Genomic DNA, 17,739 nt, shown 5'->3' on the forward strand with positions numbered 1-17,739 from the left:
TGTCAAAGTCTGGGGCACGCCACAGGACCCAGAGTCAAGTCCCCGCCCACCCATGTGCACCTCGAAATCACGCAAGACCCAGACCCAGCTGGCCCCACTCGCATTGGGTGAGATCCAGACCCAGCTGGCCCCACCCCCGTCAAGCCCCACCAGGTGGGGGGCGCAGCCTCAGGTCCCCCGTCAAGCCCCACTGGGTAGGGGGCACAGCCTCAGGTCCCCCGTCAAGCCCCACCAGGCAGGGGGTGCGGCCTGAGGTCCCCTGGTACAGCACTGAGGCACACAGCCTGAAGTCCCCCATCAAACCCTACTGGGCGGGGGGCTTGGCCTGAGGTCCCCTATCAAGCCCTGCTGTGCCGGGGGCACGGCCTCAGGTCCCCCTTCAAGCCCTGCTAGGTGGGGGGCATGGTCTGAGGTCCCCCGTCAAGCCCTACTGGGCCAGGGGCGTAGCCTGAGGTCCCTTGTCAAGCCTCACCAGGTGGGGGCACGGCCTGAGGTCCCCTGTCAAGCCCCACCGGGCGGGGGGCACAGCTCAGGTCCCCGGCCCTGGTGCCACACAGCCTCAGGTCCCTGCTGCTCACTCGTTACGGCTTGTTACAGGAACCCCGCCTCCACTGTGGGCGCAGCCATCTTGTGATGGCATGAGGGAGTGAGGGTCAATTTGCATATTACCTCTTTATTATATAGGATAGTTACAAAGTGAAAACAGCCCAGATGGCCTTCAACAGGTGAATGGTTAAACAAACCATGGTACATGCATACCATGGCATACTACTCGGCAATAAAAAGGAACAGACTATCGATACACTTAACTTGGATGGTTCTCAGGGGAATCATGCTGAGTGAAAGAAACCCATTCCAAAGGTTGCACACTAGAAGATTCCATTTATATGACATTTAAAAAATTATAAGTGTTTGAAAGAGGTTAAGATATGGGGCCAGAGAGAAGCTTGTTCTGGTATGATGGGTAGCACAAGGGAAAGTTGTGGTGATGGAACAGTTTTGTATCTTGTTTGTGGTGAGAGTTATAGAATCTACATGGCTGGTAAAAGTGCATGGAAATAAGTGCATATAAAACTGGTAAAATCTCAATAAGCTCTGTGGACTGTACCAAGAGCCATTTCCTGTTTTGATATAGTGCTATAGTAATGCAAGATGTTATTGTTGCAAGACGGTGGAGGGTGTAAATGACCTCCCTGCACAATTTTTAAAACTTCTGGTAAATCAATGAATATTTCAAAATAAAAAAGTTAAAAAAATAACATAGAGGGGGGAAATAGGGTTAGGCACACAACTCTCTAAACTTTGTCAGTGAAACTTTAGATATAAGACAAGAAGTGAATAAAAAGCTTAGCATGGTTTTAGACCAGTAAAATGATCAAGAAATTCATAAATACTACAATGAATATGGCACTCTACTTGATAAAGGTGTTGTTTATAGAAGTGAGCATCACAGCTTGTGCGTTACTCTGAAGTGGTACAGAGATTATCAGGGTACAGGGAGCAAAGCTTGGATTTTAAGGTAGTCCAGGAATGGAGTTCCTATTCCATAATTTTCAAGCACTGCGAAGGCCTGATATAAATGCTAGAGACTGCCATGAATGAAGGGGAAGACTGGACCTTCTGGTCTTGGCCCTGTTGGCTCATGGTTGGGACAGGGGAAGAGCAACCCAAGACACAAAACATACAATTTGCAATGTAACTCTTTAATATGAAAATAAACAAGGATCTTGAGTGGGAAAAGTACAGAACAATTGGCAGGCTTCAAGGTGAACTTTGGATTCCTGGTTAGTCTGGCTTCAACCTTAGTCATGGATGTGGCCTCAGGTTGCAAGAGAGATATAACAAATACGATGAGGATGAAAATGAGAGCACCTAAGGGCTCATTCCTGGGCTTTGTTTACAAGATCCTAGGTCACTGCATGAAGGCTTCCTCTGGGATCTTGCTCTTCATCTAGAGAAAGTCAAGAGAGAGCATTGGGAAGACAGCAGAGCAAAGGCCACTAAGATTTATCCTCAGGCCACCTGACTTCTGTCCACTTGACCTTGCTAAAAGCCTGGGACCCATTTCTTTTTATATCTAAACTAGAGGCCCAGTGCATGAAATTCATGCAGGGGGTGGGGGTGTCCCTCAGCCTAGCTTGCACCCTCTCCAATCTGGGATCCCTCCCACAATCCAGGACTAGTGGCTTCCAACTGCTCACCTGCCTGCCTGCCCGATTGCCTCTAACCACTTCTGCCTGCCAGCCTGATCACCTCCTAACCAATCCCCTGCCAGACTGATCGATGTCTAACTGCTCCCCAGCCGGCCCAATTGCCCCTACTGCCCTCCCCTGCAGGCCTGGTCCCCCCCAACTGCCCTCCTCTGCAGGCCTGGTCCCCCCCAACTGCCCTCCTCTGCAGGCCTGGTCCCCCCCAACTGCCCTCCTCTGCAGGCCTGGTCCCCCCCAACTGCCCTCCTCTGCAGGCCTGGTCCCCCCCAACTGCCCTCCTCTGCAGGCCTGGTCCCCCCCAACTGCCCTCCTCTGCAGGCCTGGTCCCCCCCAACTGCCCTCCTCTGCAGGCCTGGTCCCCCCCAACTGCCCTCCTCTGCAGGCCTGGTCCCCCCCAACTGCCCTCCTCTGCAGGCCTGGTCCCCCCCAACTGCCCTCCTCTGCAGGCCTGGTCCCCCCCAACTGCCCTCCTCTGCAGGCCTGGTCCCCCCCAACTGCCCTCCTCTGCAGGCCTGGTCCCCCCCAACTGCCCTCCTCTGCAGGCCTGGTCCCCCCCAACTGCCCTCCTCTGCAGGCCTGGTCCCCCCCAACTGCCCTCCTCTGCAGGCCTGGTCCCCCCCAACTGCCCTCCCCTGCTGGCCATCTTGTGGTGGCCATCTTGTGTGTTGGAGTGATGGTCAATTTGCATATTACCTCCTTATTAGATAGAATTCTCAGACTTCACTTTTTAATGAAGAAAGAACTTTAAGTTTGGGTGTCATCTCATCATTGTACTAAAAGCGCTGATAGTGGGGGAGGACAGATGACCTCCCTTAGGACCAAGTGGAGACACTTTGACCTCACAATGTCACTGCTATATCTTGCCACAGAAAGAAGCCTCCAAATTTACCAAGATGTATGCACCAGAAAGACTAGGTGGCACTCATGTAATGCTGAAAAGGCAGTGAAAAGACAAATAATTATCAACTGGAGGCCAGGTGCATGAAATTCGTGCAGAGGTAGGGTCCCTAGGCCTGGCTGACAATCAGGGCCTATTGGGGCCTGCCTTCCTGATGGCTGGCCAGGGCCTTCCTTCTTTTTGCGCTGCCCCCTGGTGGTCAATGCACGTCATAACGAGAGGTCAAATTCCCAGTCAGTCGAACTCCCGAGGGGATAATTTGCATATTAGCCTTTTATTATATAGGACTAGAGGCCCAATGCATGAAATTCATGCAAGAGTAGGCCTTCTTTCCCCCAGCTGCCAGCACCAGCTTCTCTCTGGCACCTGGGACCCCAGCTTCCCTCCAGCCACAGGCAGGTACCCGGGGCCCAGGCTTCCCTTGCAGCCGCGGCTTTGTTCGGAAGGACATCCAGTCTAATTAGCATATTACACTTTTATTATTATAGATAATAGCTTATGGACTACTGGAATTCAACTGCTTAATATATATATATCTTAGGTAGCTTAACATATACTTAAAGGAAACTACATTGGGGCTAATAAAAAAATATCAAAACAGTGTATATAGTAGGAAAACTGGGTTTTACTAAATATTGCAATGTACTAGCATAAAATTAAGGTTTTTTCACGTGTGAACTTTTGTTTTAAAAAAGGAAAGATCTAAAATAATTACTGTTAAGTTCCCACTATGCAATCCTCCCAGCTCCCTCCTATCCCCATGAACACCCATCACTCACTTCTGAGACTACTAGAAGCTCATCCCAGATGGGGTGGAGGAGACTTGTTCCATTTTCTGCTGCTCCTGAGAGAGGGTGGGCCCAGTGCTGAAGGAAGGTACGGGCACTTGGGTGGAAAATCCATTCTGAGTCTTGTTGGAGGTGACATCCCCCACCAACAATTCATCATTTATGATACATAGGCTGGAGGAAAAATGGACTTTCAGACAACTGATGGATAGACAATCCCACACCCTCAACAATGATCCTGCTTCTACTATCACTCAGCAACCAGATTCCTCCCATACCCACCTGTATCTGCTCCCCAGATACCTTGCCTGGTACCTCTGCCACTCCCACTGAACCTACCCTTGGAGAGATTGTCAACAAGCTTCACTAGATTTGTACCCCTAACCCCATTGCATTTACTCTATATAATAGCTCAAGGGAGAGGATAGTCTAATCCCATTTTCAGAGGAAGACAGTGTCAAAGAGAGGTCATGCAATTTCACTAAGAAATAAGTCTAGTGAGTTTTGGGGTCATGAACAGAACCTAAAAGAAACCTGAAACATTTTCAGTGTTCTAACTCCAGAGCTCATACTCTCGACCCCCATGGAGGACTGTTCCTTAGATATACCTTTTAGCTTCCCACAATACTGAGAAAGCCCCAAGGTCATGTACTGCCACATTCCCACAGCCCTGAGCCCAGGCTGGGCTGCATGTTCCCACCCAGAGCACAGTACTCACCTGGAATTGTTAGCAGGGGTAGCAATGCAGGTCCGGGTGAAGGCACACACAGAATCCTGAGACTGTCCTTCCCCTTCAACAACAAACATCAACACCCACCTTGGAGTCGCCAATGCTTTACACTCTCAGACAGTGTTCCCCAGTCAGCATGGGACTCCATACTCATGTCCAAGGGGACAACTGTTCACTGGGAGTCTGGGCATCTGGAATGGGGATGGCAACAACAGGAGCAATCTGCTCCCATTGAAACAGACCCGACTATATGGGAGACCCTGGAACAACCGTTTCACAAGTTCATTTGATTCATTTTTTGCAGCTACCCAAGAGGTGAGTATTATTAGCTGCATTTGGTTAGGTAAAAGGCCCATGTTCCCACAATCAGGATCTGGAATGACAGCCATCAAACCCCACACCTGTGTACCCAAAGCCCCAGCTGTATGGGGCTGACAGACATGGACAAAGGTCAGACCAGAATGGTTTGGGGACAGACTGGAGGCCGAACACACACAGGACAGTAATAAAAGGGAAGGGATCTGGGAAGCTGGAAGAGTTCTGAGAGGGAGTCCAGCCAGGGGGAGGTATCAGTGGGGCATCTGGGAAGGACACTCCACACACTCACCTTCCTTGAATACCCCATGGACACGAAAGAAGAACAGGCTTTCCTGAAAGGGAGGAGTGCAGTTGCTCAGCCAGCCGCGAGTTTGACATGCTTGATCTACACCTACCACCCACCTGTGTATTTCTGGGCCTACCTGGGGGAGGAAGAGGATGCTCTCCGACTGGAACCATATGTTCACGATAAAGGAGTTGATGTCATGCTGAGTTTTGGGCAACACACAGAGGGTGCTCACAATGTCATATTTTGTATGTCTCAGCAGCTGAAAACGCATGTCTGTGAGGGAAGGACAGCAAAGGTCAGGGTTGCCACTCCCTGGGGCCTATGACTGACCCTTCATGCCCCCTTTCCCTGCCCAATCTTCCCCATCCCACACGCACTGGGGTTCTGGAAGTTCTTCATATACTCATTATCCCTGAGGTACTCAAACAAGCGGCTTCTAGGAGAAAAAGAAGAATAGGATGTGGAGATCTGGCCAGTAGGGGTGTTTCCATGAGCAGACTGGTTTCTGCTGGGGAGACACCCCCCCAGAAAAAGAGTTTGAGCTTTGATACTCACGGAGCTGGGTTGTCTGGAATGTAGGGAATAGTCAGAGAGAAGCAGGCCTCATCATGATAAGCACTGAGGAGACTCCATCTGTCTCCAAAGTCATAGATCAAGTAATATCTGTGAGGGGACAATGAAGACAGTGACCTCTATGGACTGGACCTCAAGGGTGACTTGAAAATTCTTAGGGCAAACCTGTGCTTGAGTACGCTGGACTATCCTAGTCCTCCACATTCCTGGTGGTTTCCGGGGTACTTACTGATGCAGAAAATGCAGGACTTGATTCTTCAGACCATCAGATCCTTTATAGCTTTCCTGGAATCAAAGATATCTGAGACCATGTGGCTGATAAAGCCTCCCTTACAATAGCCCAAATTTTGATCTTTCTTTCTCACCTTTATTAAGGGCTTTACTAAGTAGTGGCTGTCAATGTCAATGTCAATTGGTGGATATAAATCATGTCCATCCTGGAGAAGGGAAGATAAGTTAGCAGTACAGACTAGGGAGGTGGTCTTGGGTGATTAAAAGAAAGGATGTGGCCAGGAGATGGTGAAGGTTGGAGGTCAAGAGTGAAAGAGCCTGCCCAGCTGGCATGGCTCAGTGGTTGAGAGTCAACCTACAAACCAGGTGGTCACAGTTCGATTCTTGTTCGGTGCATATGCCCGGTTTCCAGCTTGATCCCCAGTGTGGGGTGTGCAGGAGGCAGTCGATCAATGATTCTCTCTCATCATTGATGTTTCTATCTCTCTTCCTCTCCTTTCCTCTCTGAGAACAATAATAATATATTTTTAAAAGAGTGAAAGAGCTATGGGCAAGATTCCAATGGGTGTCTGCATCATAACGTCCTGGAAGTTTCTATTGTTTTATGCAACTTGAGTATGTGTGTCTTTGTGTGCTGTTTCTCTTTCTTTCCCTCCCTCCTTTCTTTTACTGTCTCTCCTTCCCTCTCTCTGTGTATATACATTTTCACAGAGATCATATTCATGTATTTTTCAAAAGTCTATGCCCCCAAGTGGTAATGGTCTGATGCAAACATGTAATACAGAGAAGATAGAAAGGGCTTGAGGGCAGGTGTGGAGGTCATTAATAGCAAGAGAAAATGATGAATGTAGGCACTTACCAAGCGTAACAACTTGGGGAAACATTTCCTGATGGCGCTGTCCAAATCCAAAAATAGAAAGAAGTGGTTGATAGTTTGGGTTAGAATGCTTCCATTTACTTAAAACACTGATGGCATGAACAGAGACAGGTGTTCTGCCTACCCAGCAACTCCCTGTGCTCTCATCAGTCTCTGATTTCAAAGCTTCTCGGACCACTTCCCCGTTGAGAACTAACCATATACCATATGGAATCTCTGAAACACACAGTCTCTTCATCTCTCTCCACACCTTCATATTCATATTACTTCTCTTACTTCTTCCCTTCCTCACCTTTTCCCTCTCTCTCTTTCTCCCTCTCCATTTTCCTGGTTACTCCTTCTCCAGGGCCACAAGACACAGCATTTGGATCCCAGGCTCCAGGGCTTCTTCCCCCTCCCTGCCTCCTTTCCCTTCCTCTAGGCCACCACCGATGTCTCCAGAGAGAAGAGGGAATGTGATGGGGGCTCAAGTTTCTGCTACCTCACTGGGGGTCCAGTATCTGCCAGGAACAAGACATGCCCAGAGAAGGCCCAGGACTCTGGGGTAGGGAGGGAAGTGAGGGAGGGAAAAGGAAGGAGATGAAGACAGAAGGAGAGTGAAGATAGGAGCGGAGATTGGAAAGAAACAGAAGAATAGAGACAAAGGAGACAGAAAAAGAAAAGTAAAGGGAAGAGAAAGAAGCTCTGCCCTGGCAGCGGAGGTGGGGCCAGGAAAGAAGAGAGAAAAGAGGGGACATAGTTCCTCTGTGGCAGTCCTTTCCTTTATCTGCCCCTGGATGTCCCTGGGTCTCCAGGTAGGAATGGAAAACATGCGCCTGTTGGCCTCAAGGCCATGGGATGGTGGTTAAGCCTTTGTCACCTGTCAATCTGAACTGGGCATGGGAAACGCACCACCCATGGGATCAGGAGACCTTCCCCAGAAGGAGTAAGGATCAGTCCCCAGTTGAGCACAGGGTCAAGGGTCTGTGGCCCTCTTATAGTTACCACCTACCCTCCTCATGGCCCCTGTGCACCTATGTCTGTCTTAGTTGGTTCCTTTTTTGAGGAATCCTACCTGCTTAAGGTTACTCAGGGGTCCTCTGAAGGACCAGACAGGTGATGTGATATGTTGAGGGAGGGCCAGTGACACTGACAGGGCTGTCCTTCTGTCTCCTCAACCCCCTCTTCCCTCTGCCTTCCATTGCTGCAAGAGGCCCTCTGCTCACTGCCTGTGGCTCACTTATGGCCCCCAATTCAGGAAACCCTGACTTCTACCAAGGATGGCCCCTCCTTGATATTGTACTACAGGAATGCATGTCATGATGACAGCCACCTGGGGCCTGGGCCTTTGGCATGGGGCAGGAAAGTCCCCACATTCATCTGGGATTCTAGTGGAGAACCTTGACATGCAAGGGAAAGAAAGTTCTTCCCCAAATAGTTAGGGATATTCTGTATCCTCTCAGAAGCAGGAAGGACTGTCTCACATGCGCCTGTGGTGGAGGATGTTTCTCACCCCAGATCAGCAATATCTGCCTGGAGGCTCAACACTCCTAGACCTGGTGAGTGGGCAGCCCTGTATCCTGGAGCACATTCTTGGTGGGCATGCTAGAGAAAACTAGATGCAGAGTCAGGAGCCAGACCCCAGACCATGAGAACCAGTGAGCAGGTCAGAGGAAGGGTAGAAGACCTCTAAGCACAGGTGAGGGATACAGAGAAGAGAAGGTAGGGCTTCTACTCCTACCAGAGAACCAGGGCTGCCACCATCTGTGACATGGCACTGTCAGGGGTAGTTTATGCTCCCAAGAGTCAAAGGACCCCAGGAATGATGAGAGGGGTTCACACTGACCTTATGTAAGTGGACTGGTCTAGAAAGGCGCAGCACAAAGGGTTATCTTCCAGCCACAGCTCTTCCAGTTTCAGGCCTTTGATTTTGCACAACTCCCAGGTAGAGTTAAGCTGAGAAATATGGGGGGGAAACTGAAAAATAGTCCAAGGGAAAAGGGACATCCCAGCCCCTGAACCCACAGCCCACTCCCTTCCCCACAGGTACCTTCCCTTACCTCTTGTTATCACTCTGATAACCACTATCACCTACTCTCAACCCAACTTTGATCTGTCCCTCTTCTCACCTCATTTTTGGAAAGGTTCAGGATCTTGATTTTGGGTGCCATCTGTATAATATCAGACAGGCCATCCAGCTGGCATAGTCTGTTGTTGTGTAAGTTCAGGGACAACAGCTTTGGGGAAGAATTAGAGTGATGCTTACCATATAGGACCTTGGAGACAAATCTGCCCTCTGTCCCATCTGTTCCACCCCCTACTATAACACCAGCACTGGGTCTAAGGCCTCACCTCAGGGAAATCCTTTTCAATGATCTGCAGGGTGGCAGCCATGCAGTTTCTTCTATTCAGGATTATATCAACATCACATCTCACCAAATCTTCAGGAAACCAAGAGTAGGAAATAAGGCTGAGAGAGGTCCAGGACCAGCACCAAAACCTCCTTGTTACCATCCCTAAGTCTTCCTCCCAGGCAGAACCCTCTGCCTTCAAGTGCCCTAGAATTACTGCTGTTAGACATACCTGGGTCATAGCGGAGCAACTGGAGATCAAGAGCTTTCTGAGAGGCATCATATCGTTTGTATATGGTCAGCTACAGAGGGAGATGGAGAGAGAACTCTGAGGCTGTGATGGTGACAGGGAAATCGGGGCTGGAAGAGGAACAGGGGAGGATCTGAGGGCAAACATGTACCGTTGAGTCTACATTACCTTTAGCTGTTCCATTATTTCTGGCTCCAACTTATCCCGCACAGAGTAGGGTACAGCAGAAGTACTGACAAAGATAGCTATCTGCAGGAAGAAGAGGATTGGTTAGCGCCACAAATCCTTGTCCTACAGAAAGTGAACAGCTCTGCCTGTCCTCCTGCACAGGCACTAAGGACAGATAAAGACCCTGACACATACCTTTTGGTTCTCCTCATCATAAATCTTGTTGCTGACATCCTTCAATGCAGAGGCAGCGTGAGCATCCTGGACAAAGAACCGGGCCTTGTTTTGCACATGGTGAAACTATAGGGATTGAAGCAACAACCAAGTGTTAGAAGCCAAAGGCCCTAACTGAACCGGGTTTCTCCCCTTATGCTGTGTCCCCCTCATCTGGCTTCACCATCCTCTCTTACGTCCACTGGAGTGAAGGGGACACTGCAATGGCTCTGGATTGAACCCATTAGCCATGTCCTGTCATACTTTCTTCCATAGGCAATCTAAGGGTGAAAAGGGCATGGAGACAAAAGGGACAACATGAAAGAAAGCTGGAGAACAGACCCAACACAGTGTTTTTTTCCTACCTTCTACTGAGCTTTAGGGCTTTTAAAGAGGGGACCCTGGCATGATTTCTTATGTTTGTGCAAAATATGGAGTTCTTAAATCCATTATCTCTCCATTTATTTTTTAAAGTATACTTTTATTGATTTCAGAGAGAAAGGGAGAGAGAGACAGAAACCTAATGATGAGAATCACTGACTGGCTGCCTCCTGCATGCCCCACATTGGGGACCGAGCCCACAAGTGAGGCATGTGCCCTGACCCAAATCAAACCACGACTTCTTGGTTCAGAGGTTGATGCTCAACCACTGAGCACATGGGCTGGGCTATTATCTCTCCATTTGAAGCTCTCCTCCCCATAAACAACTTAAGGTGTTAGACATTTTCTTCCTTTTATAAAGTTCCAGGAGATCCTGTCTAGGACACTGCTTGCCCCTCTGAGAAGTTTTCCAGAGACTCGAGCCCCCCATCTCCCATATCCAGCTTGAGCCAAACTGAGATATCTAGTGTGGACTTGCTCCATTTCCTTGACAGTAATTCCACCTTTCCTTTTAGACAGCCCTCACTGTTTATCATATAGTCAGCCTGTTTCCTTATATTGCTTCTCTGAGTTTGCCCTTAAATAGTTAAGTAATAAAAAGGACAAATTGTAAACTGTCCCCAGAAAAGTACCAAGCGTCTCTACGTGAGACCAACACAGTCCACCTGACCTTTCTCTTCTGCACATGCCATACATTTTTTTCAGGACTCACTGTGACCTTGAACCAACTCCCCAGGGTTTGATCTTGTATGTTCTCCATTTCACTCCCGAGATGTGTTCCATTACTGCACAGAGTAACACGCAGACAGTCTTTTCTATACCATTGCACTCTCCTCTTCTGTCCTCTTCTATAGGGAGTGCTGCCGGGGGGAAGAAAAGGGTGGCCATGAATGCTAAGAAAATCTTCTATGCATCCTTCATCTCTGGCACCAGGACTGCAATTAGGATTGCTCAACCATGATTTCACTTCTAACATTCTTCAGTTTTCCAATGAGAGAAGAAAAGGAAAACCATGGACAGTGAAATAGTTGCATAGTCCTATGGGATGCTACATGCAAACCAGGCTGCCTGGTCACTTACTGTCTGTTTTGGTACCTCTGGACTGTCCTTATCTCCATGATTCCATCATCCTTCGGGAGGTATGGAGGCTGATGCTCATATCCACCATGTTGATAACGACCGGTCCTGTTTCCAAAATTACCTCCCAAAGAACTCGAACCTTCCTTCCTTCCTTGAGGTGAAGCCCAACTACCATCATCATTGTCTTCTGAAAGAAGGAACAAAAATACAAGTTTGGAGACATATTTATGCCCACTTACCATGTACCATGTCTTAGGCTAACACCATGAGAGGGCAACAAAGTGCCAACCTGCCCTAAGAGACCAATCCCACAAACCTCAGATAGGAAACACCTCTGCCCGTCCAGATAGGAGAGCCTTATCTGACAGATGGTGCTATCAGAGGAGAAATGGTTCAGGATGAGGAAGGAGGAGCAAGAGCAGGAAGAGAAGGAGATAGGGGAGGAAAAGGAGGTAACTGTTGAACCTTTTTAAAAAATGGAGCAGGATTTATAAAGAACAGAGGTGTATACATTCATGGGTTAGACTGGACACCAGCCATACATCAGGAAGGCTGTGCTTCCTTTGCCAGTGTAGTACAAGCTTTAATGTCAGGTGGAACTAAGGGACCAGCCTCCTAAACTGTCCTCCTCCATTGTGCCTTGCCCCCAACAATACTCTATTTGAAATACCCAGGGTGAGCTTTCTCTTTGCCCAGTCTGAAATGTCCTTGAGTTCAGGAGACAGCTCTTCCAATCTCAGCTTTTCTGTAACAAGGGTCTGAACGACAAACTGGTTATTGACCTCTAATTTGCTCCCTCTATGGTCAGAGAACATGCTCTGTATAATTTCAATTCTTTTTAAACTTGTGGGGGTTTTCTTTGATGGCACAGGAGATGGCCTGTCTTGTTGAATATTACATAGACACTTGAAAAATACTGTACTCTGCTGCTGTTAGGAGAAGTGTTCTGTCACGTAGATCCTGTTAGTTCATTGTGTTACTAAGATCTATATGCTGATTTTCTCTCTAACAGTTCTATCACTTGCTGAAAGGGGGGTTTTGAAGCCCAACTATCATTATGGACTTGGCTATTTCTCCTTTCAGCTCCATCAGTTTTTGCTTCATATACTTTTTGACCCTGTTGTTTGGTGCATTCATTTTTAGGTCCATTATGTTTCCCTGATGGATTGTTCCTTTTATCATTGTGTGATGCGCCTCTTTAATAAGTTTCTTGTAAATTTTCTACTTTATTGGAGATTGTAGCCACAGGTATGCTTATTAAGTCTCTTGGTGATATTGCACTCTGTATTCATTCCTAAGTTGTGTTTATATCCACCCTGCCCCCAAAAACACTCCTGCCAACATATGTATTCAACATGTGGAAGGATTTGGCAGTATTTTGGGCATCTATAGAAATAAGGTGGTATCAACTGTCTCTCTCATACGTGGATTCACTAAGGGTATTTTATTTTTACCATATTCAACTGAAACTGACAACACTGGTGGTTTGGGGGGACAGGAAGATTATGGGAATTATACTGTTAGAAACCAGCTTTCTTTGGGTTCTCATATTTAATATTCTCTAGGTTTGTGTGTTGTACATTTTGTACATTAATTACGCCATATTGTCTCAGTGCAACTTATAAGTAAAAATCCATTCATTGCTGATAGTTCCAACCAGACCTCATGTGAATTCCTCTGTGGCGTCATTGCTGTCACTGTGTGGCCCACTGTCAGGACAATCCTATAACTCACAGCCTTTAAGATGTTCCATGTGTGGCACTGGAAGTGAAATTGAGATATTCTGATCTCTTATACCCTTGCTCATTTTTTTAAAAAAGTTTCAATTTAATTTTTAAAGAGAGAGGGAGAGAGAGAAAAAGATGGATATGAGAGATAAACATCAACTGGTAGCCTCTCATATGCACCCAAACTGGGGATCAAACTTGCAACTAAGGTAGTCTCTTGAATGGGAATCGAACCCATAAACTTTTGGTGTATGGGATGACACTCCAACCAAATGAGCCACCTGGCTAGGAAACACATTGTGATGGTTTTTTATTGTTGACACATTGTAATTTTTATCTGCATATCTCTGTGGGGCACAACTATAGGACTGACCTGTTGGCAAAGTCACAAACAAGTCCCAGCTTAGAGGGCACAGTACTCTTAGCATAATTAGGCTTGACCTTATAATGCTCCCTAGATCTTGTCTGGGAAGCTAATGGGCTGAGGGAGGGGCAGCAAGTGCTGCCAAAACAAGTGAAACTCACAAGAACAGTGTAACTAATGGTAACCATACCTTGTTTACCTCTGACTATAAAATAAAGGCTCAGCTTGCCTCTGGATCTCTCTCTGTGGCCTCATCCAGGCACAGGGAAGATCCACGGAGAATAACATCTGAAAGCTGTCTCCCTGTTCTTCATTCTTTGCTGACTCCATCCACACCTTTGGGAACCCCTGGCCCGCTGGGGCTGGACCCCGGCATATCTCTTAGTGATGTTTCCTTCTATTCCTTGCTTGTGGAGTTGTTTAATATTATGGAAGGGTGTTGTTGAATCATGTCAAATGTCAACAGCTGACAACAGCACCTTCTTCCATACACCCATCTGTTTTCTTTCTCATTTTCCAGGGGACTTGTAACAATGAATATAAATAGCACCTATTCTTCCCTTGTTAAACACCAGATATTGTGCTTAGTGCATGACCTAGTAAAGCTAAGAACTTATGAGTCTTATTGAGTCACAGGTATTTCTCCAGGGGTTTTCAGTGTAGTTGCATATATTAACTCAATTCTTGCAATTACCTCGTGACTTAGAGACTGTTACTATCCTCCATTTAAGGAAGAAAAATGTATGTGAGTCACCATGAGGTCAAAGATAGTTGATCCGGACCGTAGAACTTATCAATAGAATTCAAACATTGACCAAGTTCACCTCAAATCCTATGCCCAGAACCAATAATGTGTGACTCTGTGTTAGGGCTGAAGTGAGCCCTGGGACTCACTCAAAAGCTATTAGGCAGCGATGGGTACAGTGTCCGGGACCAAGATGCCCTGAACTCCAGCCATCTGTCGAGGAGACACATCATTGCACACTGTTCCTTTGTACTGTCTCTCTTTTCTCAGACTCTGTGGGAACTGTTTCTAACATGTGTGAGGTGGTATGTCATTGTAGTTCTAACTTGCATTTTCCCAATAGCTAGTGAGGTTGAATATCTTTTCATGTATCTGTTGGCCATTTGTATGTCTTCTTGGAAGAGTTGTCTGTTCAGGTCCTCTGCCCATTTTTTAACTGGATTGTTTGCTTATTTAGTGTTGAGTTATGAGTTCTTTATATATTTTTCTATATTAACCCCTTGTTGGAGCTGTAATTTGCAAATATCATCTACCATTCATTTGGTTGCCTTTTTGGTTGCCTTTTTGTTCTGTTGTTGGTTTCTTTTGCTGTGCAGAGGTTATTTTTAAAAATATATTTTTATTGATTTCAGAGAGGAAGGGAGAAGGAGAGGAGAGATGGAAACATCAATGATGAGAGAATCACTGCTCCTGTACACCCCACACTGGGGATTGAGCCCACAACCCAGGCATGTGCCCTGACCTCCTGGTTCATGGGTCAACGCTCAACCACTGAGCCATGCCTGCTGGACCAGAAGCTTTTTAGTTTGATATAGTCTCATTCATTTGTTTTTGCCATTACTTCCCTTGCCTTTGAGGTCAAATTCAACACTGAAATTTTAAAGGTATTTTTTTAATCTTTAATTTCTTTATTGGTTAAGGTATTACAAATGTGTCCTCATCCCCCCATTAACCCTCAACTCCCCCCCCCTCATGCTCTCATCCACCTGTTGTCCATGTCCATTGGTTTGGCTTATATGCATGCATACAAGTCCTTTAGTTGATCTCTTCCCCTTACCTCCACCCTCCCCTACTTTCCCTCTGGGGATTGATAGTCTGATCGCTGTTTCTCTGTCTTTGGATCTGTCCCTGTTCATCAGTCTATGTTGTTCTCTATATTCCACAAATGAGTGAGATCATGTGATATTTATCTTTCTCTGACTGGCTTATTTCACTTAACATAATGCTCTCCAGTTCCATCCATGCTGTTGCCAACGGCAAGAGTTCCCTCTTTTTTTACTGCAGTGTAGTATTCCATTGTGTAGATGTACCAATTCTCAAACTTGTTTAAACAATACAGCCACATGAGGAGATTGAAATATTCACTACCACCAGTCTACACCCATGACACTTAAAGAAGAATTGGGTTCAAACCCAGGAAAATGCATTTTTCAACTCTCCAGGTGACTGTAGTGTGCAACCAAGGTTGAAAACTACTCTGTTAAAATATCAGCTTTTGGTTTGCCACCTAATATTGCTCACTTTCCACTCAGTGTTGTTTTGGGGCTCTAGCAATTCCATAAGCTTAGATCAGGGACTGGAAAACTATGGCCCATGGGCCAAATCTGGCCTGTGGCCTGTTTTTCTGGAACCTTTAAGATAAGGATGGTTTTTACATATTTGAATTGTTGAAAAATCAAAAGAATATTTTTTGACAAGTGAAAATAATTTTAATTTCAGATGTCAGCATCCATACATAAAGTTTTACTGCACCATAACCATACTGTTTCAATTGTGGCTTTTACTCTACAATAGCAGAGTTTAAAAGTTACAACAGTCCTGGCCGGTTTGGCTCAGTGGATAGAGCATTGGCCTGCAGACTGAAAGGTCCCAGGTTTGATTCTGGTCAAGGGCATGTGCCTTGGTTGCGGGCACATCCCCGGTGGGGGGTGTGCGGGAGGCAGCTGATTGATGTTTCTCTCTCATCGATGTTTCTGACTCTGTCCCTCTCCCTTCCTCTCTGTAAAAAGAAAAATCAATAAAATATATTTTTAAAAAATAAAATAAAATAAAAGTTACAACAGAGACCAAATGACCCACAAAGCCTCAAATATTTATGATCTGGCCCTTTCCAGAAGAAATTTGTTCAGCTCTGGCTTAGAGTGTCCTTAGAGCAAGTGCACAGTAACTCTGATAAATGGCTAGAGGTCCCTTTGGCAAAGCTCAGGAAGATTTACTGTAGATAGTTGTGACTTTATTGTAGGGCCTTTTCTAAGTAGTCTATTCATTCATGGTTTCCTAGGTCAGGTGTGGGAATTGAGTAAAGGACCATCGTTCTCCATCAAGATGGCTCAAGTCCCTAGATCTAGAGTTTATATATATTTTATTTTCTTATATCTTATAATTATATTTTATTTATCTTTACACTGATCAAATGCATCTTTTGAGAATGTTAAGATTTTTCAAGATCCAAGAGATATGTTGATCAATAAGCCACCTTCAAGGGTTGCTATAGCTCAAACCATTGTCACTACTCTTCCATCCTTGCTGCCCTTTACGGTAAACAGCACTCACCTAGACCTGAAAAGTTAAGTGCTTTTACTTGGCCTGTGAATCCAGGATTCCAACATCGCCACTGAAATAAGGGGGCCATATCAATGGCAGCATCTCCCATCCATCTGAGGCCTGCACAAGTCAGTCACTTCAGAACACTTCAAAGTCAATACGTTCCCCAATGCTGTAGGGAAGGGCGTATCCTGAGTCCCTAACAACAGCTACTTGGTCCATCCAAAATTGAGTTCAAAGGCATTTCAATTCAAGATTATTCTACCTCTGCCTGCCATGGAATATCAATATTTCATCCTCTAAAGTCAACTGGATCCTTAAGATCTTCAGATCTGCCTAGGTCAGATAACCTATCCCAGATCCCACTTCCTTTGGGGTCTTTTACTTGCAACCAATTTTGTTGTCAAGTGCTCTGTTAATCAAGCTTCCCATTTGCTTATGATAGAGCTTATTCTAGCTATTTCATAAAAATAAGACATCCTTAATAAAATATAAATACATAGCATACAACAACTCTTTGAGGGCCAGATAAGCAGGTTTGGATGTTGTACAGCCCAAGGAGGCCAAAGCACGCTATGTAACTGTTATTGCTAAAACACACCTGCCGCCTTCTTGCTATTTAACATGTATGACACTGAATTCACTGAATTCTAGAAACCGTGCTATGGCTGTCCCATAAATACCAGAGGCCTCTCCCATCATACATAGCTGAGCCTGCATGTGGCTCCCACATTATTCAGTTCCTACTCCAAGTCTCACTGTGGTGCATATGTTTCATACACAAGAGATCTGTTTGAGACCATAGATGCAAGGTATTTCAGTACACATGCACACACGCATGCACACACTTCCTCTCTCTCTCTCTCTCTCTCTCCCCACACACACACACACACACACACACACACACACACACATCTCTATTCTTGTTAGCTTTCCAATCTCTATAGCACAGGGAATCATATGAGTGTTTGCCAGTGGTGGACTGCTTGCAGTTACCCTATGCAGAGTATATTTCACAGAAGC

At 46.2% G+C, this 17,739-nt stretch overlaps 1 protein-coding gene across 1 annotated transcript; it reads right to left on the reverse strand.

The window, feature by feature from the left end:
• Nucleotides 1-3,898: 3,898 nt before the first annotated feature.
• Nucleotides 3,899-12,151, reverse strand: LOC102239683 (nuclear RNA export factor 2). Its single transcript, XM_014532279.1, has 19 exons — nucleotides 12,007-12,151; nucleotides 11,337-11,523; nucleotides 10,969-11,116; nucleotides 10,073-10,156; nucleotides 9,858-9,962; nucleotides 9,663-9,743; nucleotides 9,477-9,546; nucleotides 9,246-9,334; nucleotides 9,023-9,130; nucleotides 8,740-8,849; nucleotides 6,897-6,933; nucleotides 6,172-6,243; nucleotides 6,036-6,091; nucleotides 5,789-5,896; nucleotides 5,611-5,666; nucleotides 5,367-5,506; nucleotides 5,234-5,276; nucleotides 4,615-4,687; nucleotides 3,899-4,070 (listed from the first exon to the last, which is right to left on the reverse strand). Exons 1-19 carry the CDS (start codon nucleotides 12,149-12,151, stop codon nucleotides 3,899-3,901), a joined length of 1,884 nt encoding a protein of 627 aa, XP_014387765.1.
• Nucleotides 12,152-17,739: the final 5,588 nt, after the last annotated feature.

This window comes from Myotis brandtii, unplaced genomic scaffold, assembly GCF_000412655.1.
Source record: "Myotis brandtii unplaced genomic scaffold, ASM41265v1 scaffold87, whole genome shotgun sequence".
Taxonomy (NCBI): Eukaryota; Metazoa; Chordata; class Mammalia; order Chiroptera; family Vespertilionidae; genus Myotis; species Myotis brandtii.

What these genes read in the sequence shown, in the direction of transcription:
- LOC102239683 (XM_014532279.1), bottom strand. Translation starts at nt 12,151, where the DNA reads ATGTTCTCTGACCATAGAGGGAGCAAATTAGAGGTCAATAACCAGTTT. An exon ending in TCCCCTTCACTCCAGTGGAC is followed by an intron (nt 9,963 to 10,072) that starts GTAAGAGAGGAT and finishes CAATCCCTATAG; the next exon opens with TTTCACCATGTGCAAAACAA. An exon ending in ACCCCTGCTAACAATTCCAG is followed by an intron (nt 4,071 to 4,614) that starts GTGAGTACTGTG and finishes TTTTTCCTCCAG; the next exon opens with CCTATGTATCATAAATGATG.